The sequence below is a fragment of the Vespa crabro genome, chromosome 7 (genome assembly GCF_910589235.1).
Source record: "Vespa crabro chromosome 7, iyVesCrab1.2, whole genome shotgun sequence".
NCBI classification, from domain to species: Eukaryota; Metazoa; Arthropoda; class Insecta; order Hymenoptera; family Vespidae; genus Vespa; species Vespa crabro.
This window is the reverse complement of record NC_060961.1, coordinates 8,854,057-8,869,056: the sequence shown is the minus strand read 5'-3', so window position 1 is coordinate 8,869,056 and position 15,000 is coordinate 8,854,057. Positions and strand designations below refer to the sequence as shown.

General features: G+C 27.4%; 3 protein-coding genes across 4 annotated transcripts in view; 2 read left to right on the top strand and 1 right to left on the bottom strand.

Annotated features, from left to right (window-relative positions):
- The window catches only part of LOC124425378, a 5,165-nt gene extending 3,803 nt beyond the window's left edge, over positions 1 to 1,362 (bottom strand). The window contains exon 1 of the mRNA XM_046965646.1: positions 1,004 to 1,362. Coding sequence (XP_046821602.1) covers positions 1,004 to 1,058 — 55 coding nt within the window. The 5' untranslated portion in view covers positions 1,059 to 1,362. The remainder of the gene's footprint in view (positions 1 to 1,003) is intronic.
- Positions 1,363 to 4,786: 3,424 nt separating this feature from the next.
- On the top strand, positions 4,787 to 6,181 carry LOC124425566. The gene is made up of 3 exons (XM_046966076.1): positions 4,787 to 4,844; positions 5,159 to 5,290; positions 5,452 to 6,181. Exons 1-3 carry the CDS (start codon positions 4,787 to 4,789, stop codon positions 5,685 to 5,687), a joined length of 426 nt encoding a protein of 141 aa, XP_046822032.1. The 3' UTR covers positions 5,688 to 6,181.
- Positions 6,182 to 10,414: 4,233 nt separating this feature from the next.
- Positions 10,415 to 14,016, top strand: LOC124425565. 2 transcript variants are annotated; one of them, XM_046966074.1, is made up of 4 exons: positions 10,415 to 10,663; positions 12,240 to 12,780; positions 13,153 to 13,392; positions 13,512 to 14,016. In XM_046966074.1, exons 2-4 carry the CDS (start codon positions 12,579 to 12,581, stop codon positions 13,742 to 13,744), a joined length of 675 nt encoding a protein of 224 aa, XP_046822030.1. In that variant the 5' UTR covers positions 10,415 to 10,663; positions 12,240 to 12,578; the 3' UTR covers positions 13,745 to 14,016. The 2 variants fall into 2 exon arrangements, with proteins under 2 accessions (XP_046822030.1, XP_046822031.1); XM_046966075.1 differs by lacking the exon at positions 12,240 to 12,780 and having other exon boundaries at positions 10,416 to 10,663.
- Positions 14,017 to 15,000: the final 984 nt, after the last annotated feature.

The following is a 15,000-nucleotide window of genomic DNA, read 5'->3' as shown; positions in this document are numbered from 1 at the left end:
GATGTCAGATAAAATCTGCTATTCACTCGGTAATTGAACACTCTACGTACGGAGTAGAACGTCACAAGCATGAAATATTCAACGTTTTTATTTAACTTACGCAAAAATTTTATGTTCGTTGCCTCAAGAGTAATGAAATAAAAGGTTTTTTTTTTTTTTTTTTTTTTTTTTTTTTAATAAAATTTTGTCAAATGATGTCAAGAAATTAGCTGATGTAAATAAAAATAAAAATTTTAATAATACAATTATTTTAAATATTTTTCTTAACTCTTATCAAATCATTAGATATATAGAACCACGCTCTATTTTTGTAATTTTGTTCCAATGCTGATATCGTTTTGCGCATAGTACGTTGTCATCGATCTTGCTGACGTTTGCGCCAATGCATTTTGATGAGGGACCATTAGAAACAAAAAAGATTAATTTTTTTCCATAAAATATATTCATATTTAATAAAAAGTAAATAAATAAATACAATCATTCTCTTATTTGATGTAATCATATTTTTCTTAAATGACCAAATTTTGTGTATAAAAAGAAAATGAATTAATATAAAAATTATAAACAGATACACTTTTGGCCATGATATCCAATCAATAAAAAATCACACTCTTGTACGCGATTGAATAATATTCTTTCTTATTAATTAAATTTGTTTTCGTACTAAAAAAAAATAGAAAATAAAAACTACATTAATAAAAATTATAGACATATAAATGTCACGACATTCGATAAATAAATGGATCATTCTTTATTTCGATTCAATCAGATTTCACTTCGTTGATCAAATCTTTTTTTTTTTTTGAAATAAAAATATTTATTAAGAAATATTATAAACGAAAACAAACTTATAATGATAACAAGATAATTATTATTTTTTAATTCGATTGAATTATATTTTTCTTCGCGTTCGTCGTTAATACAATTTCTAATAAGAAAGAAGAAAAAAATGAAATCGAAAAAAAAAAAAAATAAATTAACAAACACAAATAAACTCTCTTACCATGATATCCAAGAAGAAGAACGATGGCACAGAATAAAAGAAAGATTAGCTTCATTATGAGAATTCAATCAAATTTCTTTCCGATCGAATTCTCTCTTTTCACTTTTTTATTTTTATATTTTTATTATTTTTTCCTTTTTTTATTTCTTTTTTGTTTACTTAATTTTTTTTCTTCTTTTTTTAATCTTTTTACTTTCTGATAAGACAGTACGAGATACTAAACGATCAACGATTCGGATCACTCTGAATATGAAAGAGTTTTAGATAGAGAGAAGAAGATATATTTTAACTTAGGTTTTAAAAAGACCGATCATTCGACCTCGAGAGCTGGAAAAGCACTGTCGAGGATTGCTATCGTTCGTCGCCACGGACTCATGCAATAGACTACGAACTATAGAGAACAAGTTCGCTACCATGTTTCTACGGCACTGAGCTACGTCGAACGTTAACAATAAATGTGGTGGGGAGTTAGAGTAAGAGAGAGAGAGAGAGATAAAGAGATGAAAAAAGAAGAAAACAATTTCTTGTATATTTGTAGAATTAGAAATGAATAGAATAGCACGTGATGAGTGAATAATTTATAATGAATTGGTTAATATGTATAATTACATATATATATATATACGTATATATATATATATATACATATATATACATACATGTATAAACCTTATATAATAACTAATATATTATGAATGTATTACAGCTATCATTTTGTTCTTTTCTAAAGTTTTTTCCTTTCTATATTTTTAGTATATGTTTTCATTAATAGATCATAAATAACAGATTTTCTTATATTTAGAATTTTTAAATATTTTCTTATTTATTATATATATATATATATTTATATATATATTATATATATTATATATATTACATATATTATATATATAATATATATAATATATATAATATATATAATATATATTCTAATATATATAACATTTGTAGTTTTTAATAAATCTATTGGAACATATACATAATATGTTAATATCAATGAAAAACATATTTATAATAATAACTAATAAATGTTAATGATACAATAATAATATGTTAAAAATGTAAGAAATGTAATACAAGACTATGCAAACATAATGAATATAAATAATTTATTATTTATAATTTACTAATGAAAATATATATAGTTAACAGTTGAGTTATGTAGTATAACACATACAATTTTAACCGTGCAAAGAGAGAGAGAAAGAGAGACAGAGAGAGAGAGAGAAGAAGAGAGAGAGAGAGAATAGAAGAGAGGATATTCGTAGACTGGTCTACGAATAACTCAAGGACTATACGAACGATCTTTGAATTACGTTGAGCGAGGAAAACTTTTGTAGGGTAGAGTAATTTCTATTCGTGGATACGTATATTAAAATGAAACAAATGATGCGTGTAGCCCGCGAATATTTAAATTAATAACACCGATAAATTTTTTCAAGAATCTAACGTATTAATACTTTTTTATATATTTTATTTTATATATTTTTATATATTTTTTATATATTTTTTTTTATTATTATTATTTTGTTCTTTTATATTATTATTTAATCGAAAATTACGATTCGTTTTATCCATCGAATTTCCCGCGAATTTCTTGACTTGTGCGCATGCGCATAACAAGAATCGACGCTCCCATAAAACGAGAATCGATTATTCCTACGTAAGAAGAAACTACTAACCCGAATAGGCTCTATTTCTATCTCTTTCATGATAAAATCATAAAAGAAGATGAAAAAAAAGAATTCTTTCGAATGTGATTACTAGTATCGTTTATAATTTTTAATCATGAATCATAGATCGTTTAATTATTATATCTATTACGAAGTTTCGTCTATTTTATTAAAAAACATTTTCTTTTTTTCTAATTAAAAATTAATCCTGCGTACTAAGTTGACAAAACTTTTCAATAAATTTAATATTTTCATAATAACAAATATATAATAACAAAAATAATTTCAAATATTTATAATTATTATTAATTTAATAATAATTAAGAATAAAAAAGAAACAATAATTGTAATAAAAAAATAGTAAAAGGGAAAATAAAAGAAAAATTATAACTTAAAAATAAAAAAAGTGACGAAGGAAATTATGATAATGAAAAATGTCGAAAAACAAAAATCTAATAGATCATTTGATTTATCGATTAGATAATGTAATTGAGAAATGAAAATATCATTTCTAATAAAAATAATAAGGAGCGCAGGGCCGTACTTTGAACGGGGAAGATGGCCGTGGGTGGTACGAAGAGCTTTACGTTCAAATGGAGCGTAAAGTGGTGGTTTGGAATACGTTGAGTGGATAATGTTCCTTTTCCTGTGACACGGTGAACGTCACAAAACTGTCACATAGACTTGGCCACGTTCACAAGCATGAGTATACTATCGCGGAAGATATCCTTTCATTGGTGATTCTCGCATGTCCTTGTTCATTAGACACACAAACAAAATAAATCTATTTTCAAAATCTTCTTACATATTGTCAATGTTCTAATCAAATCTAATCTTTCATACTATAATTATAGAATAATTTTTTTTATATTTTGATTACTAATATTACTAATTAATAATTTATTTATTATTTGTGTTATTAGAATTTTTAAATGAAAATTAGGGAAAGAGAGGGAGAGATTTTTTTTTATGAAATTTATATTCGTTTTATATATACATAAAATATGTTTGATTACAATTTTTGATGTTTTTCATTATAGTTAATTTTATTAATCTTACACGTGACATCTAACGGTCTAACCCACGCAGTCGCGTGCATTCGTGACTCGTAATAATCTTCTTCCTGTCCAAAAATTATATACTTACACGTTATAATACATCACTATAGTCAAAGAATTTCTCATTAGAAAATATGAATATAATTGATGATCATTTACGATAATTTTTACTGGGATCAATCGCATACAACTTGCTAATAATATTTTTATCAATAAAAATTCGTATCTTTTGATATTATATCTTATCAGATGATCTCTACAATAATGAAGAGAACATGACAAATGAATCGTCCTAACCAATTAGTCAATATCATATATAGTGAATGCTTCTTCTACTAGATCATTTAACACGTTTAGCATTGCGTTTTAACAATATCGTTATCCCTGACATACTTATAGTAATTAGAAAAGCTGTGACTTTGACTGTATTTATATTTATATATAAATTTTTTTTTAATAAAATATGATACTTGAAATTTGTGATACTTCTTATTATTACATTCGATAAAAACAATTGACGTTTGATTGAAAGATAATATTTTCTCGATGAAAATATGAATCGATTGATCGACCTTGTTTATATCTTCAATATTGTAAGTCGACACTTGTGTGCGTGCTGAAAGATTAAAAGTGGTACACTCCAAATGTTATACTATGTTCCACGATAATCGTGGCTCAGTATAATTAATTCCGCACGATTTGAAACAACTTATTCTGAGGATTCTCCAGGGATTGCTTCAACTATAATTATCAAGCTCTACTAATAACAGACAATAGGTTAAAATTTCTTTATGTCAGTCATAGATCTGATAATGAGTTAATAGAGAATAAAATTGTAAGTAGTTATCGAAAGATAAGATTTTTATTAATAATAATTATTTGGATTAATATATCGTTAATTAAATTAAAATAGTTGATACAAAGTACATACAAATATACATATACATATACATATATATATACAAATGTATATAAGCACTTTATTATATTTATAGCAAAAGATCCAAAAAGAAAGAAAGATTAGAGGTTATAAATGCTCATGAAAATTAATAATGCGAATAAGATTGAATACGTTTTATATCATATTGGTTTTATTATTTTTTCCAAAAGGTGAGTTTAAACAGACGAAATTATTTTTATGATCGATTGTTGATAAAGTAGAAACTTTTTTATCGTTTTGAGATAAATTATCGACTGTTGATACATATTTGCTCACTCGATAAGCTTCAACCAAACAAATATTAATTTTTTTGTTTAACAAAAAAATTAATATTATAGATGTTACTTTAATAAAATTAATGAATTATAAGAATGAAAAATGTCTGATCAGATTTTATAAAAATAAAGATTGCCAATTATATTATTTATTTTCAATTATATTAATTGAAGTGTATCTCGAATCAATTAAATTTAAATCAATTTAGAATTTAGAGGCAACAAGTGTTATCAGTGCAACAGCAAGAAGGACAAAGACTGCGATTTGAATAAGGTCGATCCAAAATATCTCAAAACCTGTCCAATGACTCATCCATATTGTCGTAAATATGTTTACAAATGTAAGTACATTTCTCTTTCTGTAGCAAAAGGGCAAGTTTTGGAGAAATGAAAAGAGTTAACGTAGCCGTTCATAAATTTCAAGAAAAAGAAGAAGGAAAAGAGACGAACTATTTTTCCTCGAAGTTTATTTTGCGATCAATGAAGTGAAAAATCTTTTCAGACTATTTCACGGATTCGAGAGAATATTCGACGATTCGTGAGTGTGCAAAATGGAGAAACGCCGAAAGAGAATGTTATCGAGGACGTTATAGTGCTGACAGTTATCAATTGATTTGCGAATGCAACGGTTCTGGTTGCAATCGTAGTGCTAACTTGAAACCTCATTTGTGTTATCTTCATATCCTATCTCAATTTTTAGTCCTTTTATATGCCAATTATATTATATTCAATGCTTAAAAATCATCAAATCATAAATCAACAGGCATTAGTCACTGATTAAAAATAGTAATTTTTCTAAGTCATGAATATTGTAATCGTGTTGAATTATTATTTCTATTTAAATAACGTTAACGTGTGAATATTGATTTTTCTAATATTTATCACGTTAACTTAACTAATAGCGAATTATAATTAATAACAATAATAAATGATAAACTCTACTTTAAATTGAATACAAAAGATATATCGATTTGAAAAAAATATTTCAGAAACCGATTGAAATTTGTTCCAACGATAAACAACTTTAGGTTTGACATTTCAACTGTTTTTGAAATATCCTAATATCTGACTATAGTGCCAAAGGAAGCGATAATTCGTCTAGAACGAACGTGAGTAGGCGCCCACTTTTGGTTCATTCTTATGAGTAAAGATTTTTTTTTCACTATCTATTAGACATCTTTGTAAAATGAAAACATTTTCAATAACAAATTGGATGTTAATAAAAAACTACGTTAAACAATCTAAAACGAGTTGACACGAAGATTTTTTCCCCCATTAGATTAAATTTATATAATACTATAAAGAAATAGTCTATCTTAGGAATAAATTACTTTTTATTACACACGTTTATTTGAAAGTTGCATACTCAAATTTGTGTCCTTGTATATAGACTACATCTAATAATACATTCATTTTATTGAGTTGCCTGTCATTAGGAACACAGTTTAAATTTTTACGTTTGTATAGTCTACTTTTCATTACAGTACTTATTAAAGGGTTGCCTGTTATAAGGGGGCGCAAAATTTTACTCCCTATTTATAGTTCTTATAGCAAATACATATTAATAGTTCACATATCATCAGGGGCACAAAAATTTCGTTTCAATAAATTTCATTTATAAATGATATATATATAAATTCAGGTAATCGGCAGATATGTTATCTAAACAGATCTATTTGATTAATAATTTCAATAATGATAAGTTACATTACACGACACAAGAATGACATCATGGTGTCATATGACTTTCGGAAAACTCGTTCTTTAATAGGATGGGCGCTCATTTTTTCATTCCTATGAATTACCCCCCACCCCCGACCACGTGACAGTCATTCGTTCTCTTTTATCTCTCTTTCTCTCTCTCTCTCTCTCTCTCTCTCTCTCTCTTTCTCTTCTCTCTTCTCTCTTTCTTTACCCCTCCTAACGTTCGATATTATTATTATTTGGGTCGCGGCAATGTGGCGCCGAGCGTCCTGACGCTCTCGTATTCCCTATCCTCGCATTATTTCCATCGTTCCTTGCATTTCAACATTCTCGATACTCTTATCTTTGAAAAGAGAGAAAAAGAGACATAAGAACTTACGTAGCACTCTTATTGTAGATGACTAAATCGAGTGCTATGAATATTTTTAACAAGAATGATCTATCTTATTGTTAATTCTTCTTGAGAAATATCTATATAATTTTTAAATAAGAATGCGATAAAATACACGATGAAATGGAATAATTAATATTAATTAGATGAACTATGATCAATTAATGGAAAAAATAATGAATCAATTAATAAACGCGAACTTTCCGCCTTCTTCCACGAAGTCAAACTGTATTTTATTAGAAAGTCCTTCGCACGTGTATCTACATACATACATACATACATGCGTTTGCTTTACGTGTCCTCCATTGCGTGCTAAAAAATGTTTTAAAACGATATTTAACACTCGTTGAACATATGCCAAAGAACGTTATCTGCACTACGGTCGCTCCTTCGACGGACGAAAGGTCCATTCATATCTAACAGTCCATTATAACTAAACCATAATGATTAGAATCACATGTGTGTACCTACTTCTTATGTTTTATGATATACGATTAAACCGTAATTTAGTATCAAGATGATAATCTTATTTAAATTTTTATGTGAAGGAAATTCGATGTATTATACAGGATGAACAGAAAAGTTCTTATGTCTGTATTATAGTATCGCGTTCTGAAATAAAAATTAAGTTAAAAAAAGTCATTAAAAAAGAAAAGAAAAAAGAAGTAATCGATTTTTAAAATCATCTAAGTACTTATAGATTATCCAGTATATAGAAATAGTCAAAATTAATCCGAGAATAATAATGATCAAGCTTTTCCTGATGATCCGATATTGAGAAAAAAAGATAAATAAAAACAGAAATATAAAAAAAGAATAAAAAAAAATAAAGAAAAACGAAGGAGAGAAAAAAGAGTACATAAAATAACGATCTTGGTTGAAATCGTCCTATGTGAATTCTACTATATGGAGTTTTCTTGGTAATTGCTAAAATGAAAACTCCAAGCTAGACGGCGTCAGTGGCGTCGTAGATGGGCGCCGCGGCGCCAGTCGTCTCTCTTTCCATCCTCTTACCCCTTCAATATGCGTTGCCTCCTTTTCTCCTTCTATGTCTCTCTCTCTTTCTCTCTCTCTTTTTCTCTTACTTGTTTTTGAAAGATGTCATATACTATACAAGAAACATGTATCGTTTCTTTCTCTTCCTCTCTCTTTTTCTCACTCTTTCTATCCTCTCTCTCTCTATATATATATGATACTATTTTGCGATTAACGATAATGTTCATCGACTTTGCTTCAGCACATACTGTAATAAAATTCTAAACGACCATAATTGTTTTTCTTTCCGCTTTTTTATTGAATTCATTTAAATTATTTAACAAATTTAATATAAATTCTATAATTATTATCATTAAAAATAGATTACACGTTAATTTTAATTCACTTTATTCACATTTGACATTTTCTGATCTAATCGATCATTTCTATCACGATACTCGTCGTTATTTTAATTAGGCTAATAGTCCATTAAACGTGTCACTCCTCTCCCTCTTTCCCTTTCTATTTCTCTTGCGTCTTTGTTGATCTTTCGAGCGTCGGCATTACTCTCGAATTTCCAACAATTTCCTTCGGAATCGTTGCCAAGAAACGAATGCCGGATATACGTGGTTTTGTAACATATAGAAAAAAAGAAACAAAACAAGCCTAATTGGATAAAAGATCGGCCGATACTTGAATCGCCAATTACGTACGTTCGATATTCATGACTGGACGATACACCGTATGAGATAACCTTTTTTTATCTTATTCTTATTTCTTCCTTCTTCTTCTTCTGTATCTTTTCTTCAATCTTTTGGCAAAGTTTTATCTTGTTGCCATGCAACAGGTGAATTCATCGTGAAAAGGATTTCTTTCCGAATACTTTCTAACATTTCTTATGATATACATATATATATATATATATATATATATATATATATATATATATATACATATGTTTTATATAAATTTATATAGCTTCTAGTGTTCCTTCCGATTACATGAAACGAAATAATATTAGATACTCTATGTAGAGGTAAAATAAAAATGAAGAAAAGAAATAGTTTTTTTATTCCAATAAAGATGTTTTTTTAAGTTACAGTAGAGATAAGATTTGAAGCACTTTATATTATATAGAGATCTAAAGAAATGAGAAAGAGAAATAGTTCTTTTATTGCAATTAAGATGTGTTTTATAAGTTACAGAATTTACACACTATATGTAGAGATATAAAGAAATAAAAAAGAGAAATAACTTTTTTATTGTAAGAAAGATGTATGTTTCTTGTAAGCTACAAAAGAGATAAGATTATAGAAGATTCAAAGCAATATTTAAATAGGCAAGTGTAATTATTGAATTTAATAAAAAAAGAAAGCAGATAGAAAGAAAAACAAATATTTATTACAATGAAATTATTTCTGTAAATATAAAATATGAAAATAAAGCATACGTATTTAATAAAAATTAATTAGAATGAATTCGAATTAGTTTCAAAATTATCATTACAAATTTAAAACTCAAATAGAAATAAAGACAGACAGAGAGAGATATATAGAAAGATATGTTAATACGTATAAGTATCTATAAAAAAAATGAACGAAGTACATGTGTAATAAAAGTTAAAGAAAATTAATTTAAACTAGTCTAAACTGTATATTAAAGTATCGAAAACTGGAACAAATAAAAACGAAGAGAAAAAGACAGAAAAGATCATTAATATATTATTGTAAATATATTTAAAAAAAGAAAGAGAAAGAAAACAGAATGCACATTTAAGAAAAATTAATTAAAATGAATATAAACTAATCCAAATGTATTATTACATATCTAAAACTCGAACAAACAGAGAGAGTGAAAGAGAGAGAGAGTGAGAGAAAAAGAGAGATAGAAAAACGTTTATTATTTGGTGTATATATGTATAAATAAAATAGAACAGAGTACACATATAGGAATAATGAAAGAAAATGAATCCAAAACATAAAGTATAAAATTATTATTAAATATCAAAAACTTAAATAAACAAAAAACAAAAATGAGAAAAAGAGAGAGAGATAGAAACGTTTATTAATCCCTTGTAAATATAAAAAGAAAAACAAAAACAAACAAAAAAAATATACATAAAAAATATAAACGAAAGAAATATAAATTAAAGGTGATTGTTATTAAGTAAGAAAAGTGTTAAAAAAAAAAAAGAAAAGAGAAGAAAAAAATAGAGTAGACGTAAAAAAATAGAAGGGTGCGAGAAATACATAGGTGGCTTGTACGCATCGTGCGCGATGGGAGAGACTCGTGAGAGGATTGGAGAGAAAAGGAGAGGAGAGGAAAGGAATGGAGAGGAGAGGAGAGGAGAGGAGAAAAGAGAGTCAATGTGTGGAAAGTGGCGAACCACTGGCAGCGATCTCATATTCGCGATCAGGCTGTCGACACGACAACAACCCTTCTTTTCTAAGATTCCGATGATATCGGCCGAGCAAGTGTTTCTCCACTAAACTTTTGTGATTCTTCGAAGGAGAGACAGAGAGAAGAGAGAGAGAGAGAGAGATAGATAGGAGATCGAAAGCTGTAATCGACAAAGGAGAAATGTATCGAAACTTCACGATATTTTTCGTCGTACTCGCACCTTTCTTTTTGGTGGTTCGATCAGGTGGGAATTTTTTATAAATTGTTCACTCTTTTTTTTATTTTTTGTTTTATATACAAAAAAATATATATGTATGTATGTAATCGTGAATAATCAAGTGTACTCTTATCCAACGATTTTAATTATTATTTTTGGTGGTTCAATGAAGGTGAGAATTATTAAAATTTTGTATCATAAAAATTGTTTAATCTTTTATTTTTATTTTTATCTTTAATTTTATTTTTATTTTTATATAAATAAAAATGCGAAATTCGCTTTGTGTGACGATTGTAACAAATGTAAAAAGAAAAAGACAATTCGTAAAGCTATTGCTTGTTAAAAATTTTAATAGAGGTAATAAAAAATTTGTATTTCCAATTTGCAAAGATAAGATAAATTTTAAATATAATAATTCATAATCCGGGATTTTTGTAAAACTTTCGTGGGTTTTTCGAAGATCGTCGACCCAAGGCAAAGTTCCTTCCTACATGTCCGACTTGTAAGGAACTTTACTACTTTCGACCGAGATAAAGCTTGCTTCGCAAAGTTCTACATAAAACTATTTTCAAACTTCTTATCAAATTTAGTATTTCAAAATTATTTATATTTTCCGAATTACAAATATAATTTCATACATTATCCTAGTCAAAATTACGAATACTTTACTAAGTCAAATTAAGAATAATTTTCTTTATAATTATTAAAACAAAAAAAAAAAGATTATAAAATTACGTGTAAATGTTGTTATGGTAAACGTGTAGACCAAGAAAAGAAAAAAAAAGAAATCAAATAGAACTAAAACGAAAACCAATAAAAGGATCATAAAGTCGAATAAAAATTAAAAAATTTTCTTTATAATTATTTAGAAAAGAAACGAAATTTGTAAAATTGCATAAATGTTCGGTAAATATACAGATCAGAGAAAAAGAAAAGAAAGAGAAGAAAAAGAAAAATAAAAATAAAATGAAAAATAATAGAAAGAAAAAGAGAAAGAAAGAGTGGGTGGCGTCGACAATTTTGGCGCCACATCGCCGCGACCCAAATAATAAGAACACGCGCGTTCCTTAAAGGAGGGCAACTTTTCTATACCTCTACACATTCACTTACTCATTCCCTTCTCTCTCTTTCTCCCTCCCTCCTTCTCTCTCTCTCTCTCTCTCTCTCTCTCTCTCTTTCTCTTTCTCAACCATAAATATTCTTACGATACGTATATACGCATCCACCCCACTTGAAATAATACTAAAAACATACTAGGGGTTCACCATATTTATCAAGTAAAACGATCAAGAAATCTGGCAAACGTTACTTGCATTTCTTTTCCAAATTTTAACAATAGAATTGATTTTCCATTACTTCGTAATAATATTTTGTGTTATATTTTATTTTGTATATAGTTATGTAGTTATGATCATGATACATTTAAATAGGAACGTATCTATACATTGTAATGTTTATTAATTAAATTAGTTCATAGTCGAAAGTGAGTTTTTATTAACAATAAATCTTTTTGTTTTTTTTTGTTTGGAGTCTAATAAATCTGTCAAATATGTAGAAGGGTTTATATAGAAATTTCCTTTCTTTCTTTTCTATCTTTTTTTAGAGTCGGTTAATTAGATGGGAAGAAGTAAAAAAATTTGAAAAATTTTAAGGACCAACTCTTCAACCCTCTACTAAAAGTGAATCTTTTACTGATAATATTTTCTTTTTTCTTTTTTGATGTCTGATGCATCTATCAAATGTGATATTATTTATATGTACAACGTTTTTGTTTCTATTTCGATTTTCTTTTTTTCTTTTTTCTTTTTTATAGAATCGAACAAAGTGAAAAATTTCTAAAATTTTCAAGAGTGACCTCATCATCTCCGAAATTCTTTCCATATGAATTATTTTTTTTAATAATTATTCTTATGTCTTTATAAAAACAAATTGATATTCATAAATGTTCCTATTTAAACAATTACATTCTGTATATATTATTCAAGTGTTAGATAAAACTTTTCTAGTGCAACTTGAAGCAAGGTTTCGTTCTTCACCGAAGAATTTCGTCGTTCGTCGAAGAAAAAGTTTTCAACAAAGACGTTGCTGTTATTCTCGGCACGTAATAATTTTCGCACGTTTGCAGATGGATGGCGCGAAATTACGTAAGATCGTTCCGACAATTAACATCGTCTGTTTTCTTCGAATAACATTAAGATCTTATATAATTTCTTACTTTTCTCACATTTTTTTCTTTTTTTTCCTTTCTTTTCTTTCTTTTTTTTTTAATCCAGTCTATCATCCTTCAATCTCGTGAAATTTTTATAGATAATTTAACGGACAAATAATTATTTATTCCAAGTATTTTTCAAATTGAATTAATTAAAAAAACGTTTTTTTAGGTAGATATCAATAATATTTTCTTTAATGATTAATCTCAATGACTAATGATTAATTCAATCGTTATTATCTCGTAAAAAGATTAATTAATTAATGTTAAAGAAAAAATAATCGACAATTTTTTTATCATTTTACAGATGATATATTAAAATGTTACATGTGCACATCAGTTACGGATAAAGATTGCGGGAACGATATAACAAAATCAAAGGCAATCGAGCCTACGGAATGTACGATGGAAGAAATGACAAAGTGGCAGAACACTATTCAACAGAATAAGTTACTTACGTCAATTTTCAGTATTTTTGCTGTAGATAATCCTCGACATGATCAAAGTATGTTGAAGAACATGGCATGTGCCAAAGTCGATACTAAAAGTGAGTAGAAATCTCTTTTACCAGCTTTCATCGAAATTTTCTTCGATATATTAAATCCTATTTAAGCTTATCAATTTTTCCCGTCGTCTCTTTTTCTTTGTTTTCTTTTTCATCAACAGTTCAAGGCCAGGACAAAATAGTGACGATAAGAAGTTGCCAAACGGCACAAGCATTAAATGTTGATCCTTGCACGTCGATAAACGGTAAACTTGGTGGTGGCATGGAATATTGTGGATTATGCGAAGAAAATGGTTGCAACGGTTCGATAACAATTTCCCCAAGTATCAGTAATATTATTTTTATTGTCCTTGGATCATTTGCCTTTGTTCTTATCCTTTACATAGATGCATAACCTCCAACATTCTCTATCACCTCCCATTTTCCAAATTAATCCGTAAATTCATGTCCACTTTCGAATCACAGTTATCGTCATTGCATACGACCTCTTTCTATCATGAAAATCTCTCCTATCCTCCCGTTCCCCAAGTGTCCAAAGCAATTTCAGCCACAATGTTTTTTTTAATTTCTTAGGATATGTCGTGTTCGAAATCTAATACGAATATTTAATCTCGAACTACGTATTTTATCCTAATAGAGATAATACATCGAAATTGCAAAAAATTATATTTTCCTCTTGTTATACGCCGTAAATCGAATACGTCGCATGTGCGTTCTTCGCTAGCAAAAGTATATCATATATACACAGACCTCTCAACACACACACACACACACACACACACACACAAATATACGTATGAGATACGAATATATACATAATATTATATATATACAAATATTTAAAGACGACTGTTGTTTGTTTAAAAAATAATAAAATAAAACAAAAAAATAAATAAAAAATAAAAGAATACACACACACACACACATATATATATATGTATATATATATATATATATATATATATATATATATATATAAAACTATCGTATCTCTACGTGTACGCAATGGATATGGATTCTCGAGCTTGGATATTGGTATCGAGAAAATGCTAAAGCTTTCGAGGTCAAATAAAAGTGTTTGCCGCACGATAATTATAACGAGCAATAAAAAAGCGTGTTGACTAACCTTGTTTTATTTGAATTATTCTTTCCTTTCTAAATGATGAAGATTTTTATTCAGTATTACATGTAGTATACTTATTAGTATAGTATTTTATAGCACTGTATGTGCTATATGATTTTATGTATGTATATATAATATTGTATCTATCTATACATAGTATTTATAATATATATTGTGATATATTAGTATGTATATTATACTATGATAGTACTATAACTAATAATATATACTATTATGAAATATACTTTATAGTATCGTATAAATTACTGTTATAATATATTATATATTACTATCTAGTATCATATAGAAGTATTTCTTATTTTATTTTGGTATAATAAAGTAGTATTATTTAGACATAATAAAAAAATTCTTAAAGAAGAACGTAACAATGGCCCAATCTAATTTTTCAATTAACGTGTTATTTCATATGAAAAAAAAATACCTAAAGTGTCTTCTCTCTCTCTCTCTCTCTCTCTCTCTCTCTTTCTTTCTTTCTTTCTCTCTCTTTCTCTCTTTCTCTCTCTCTT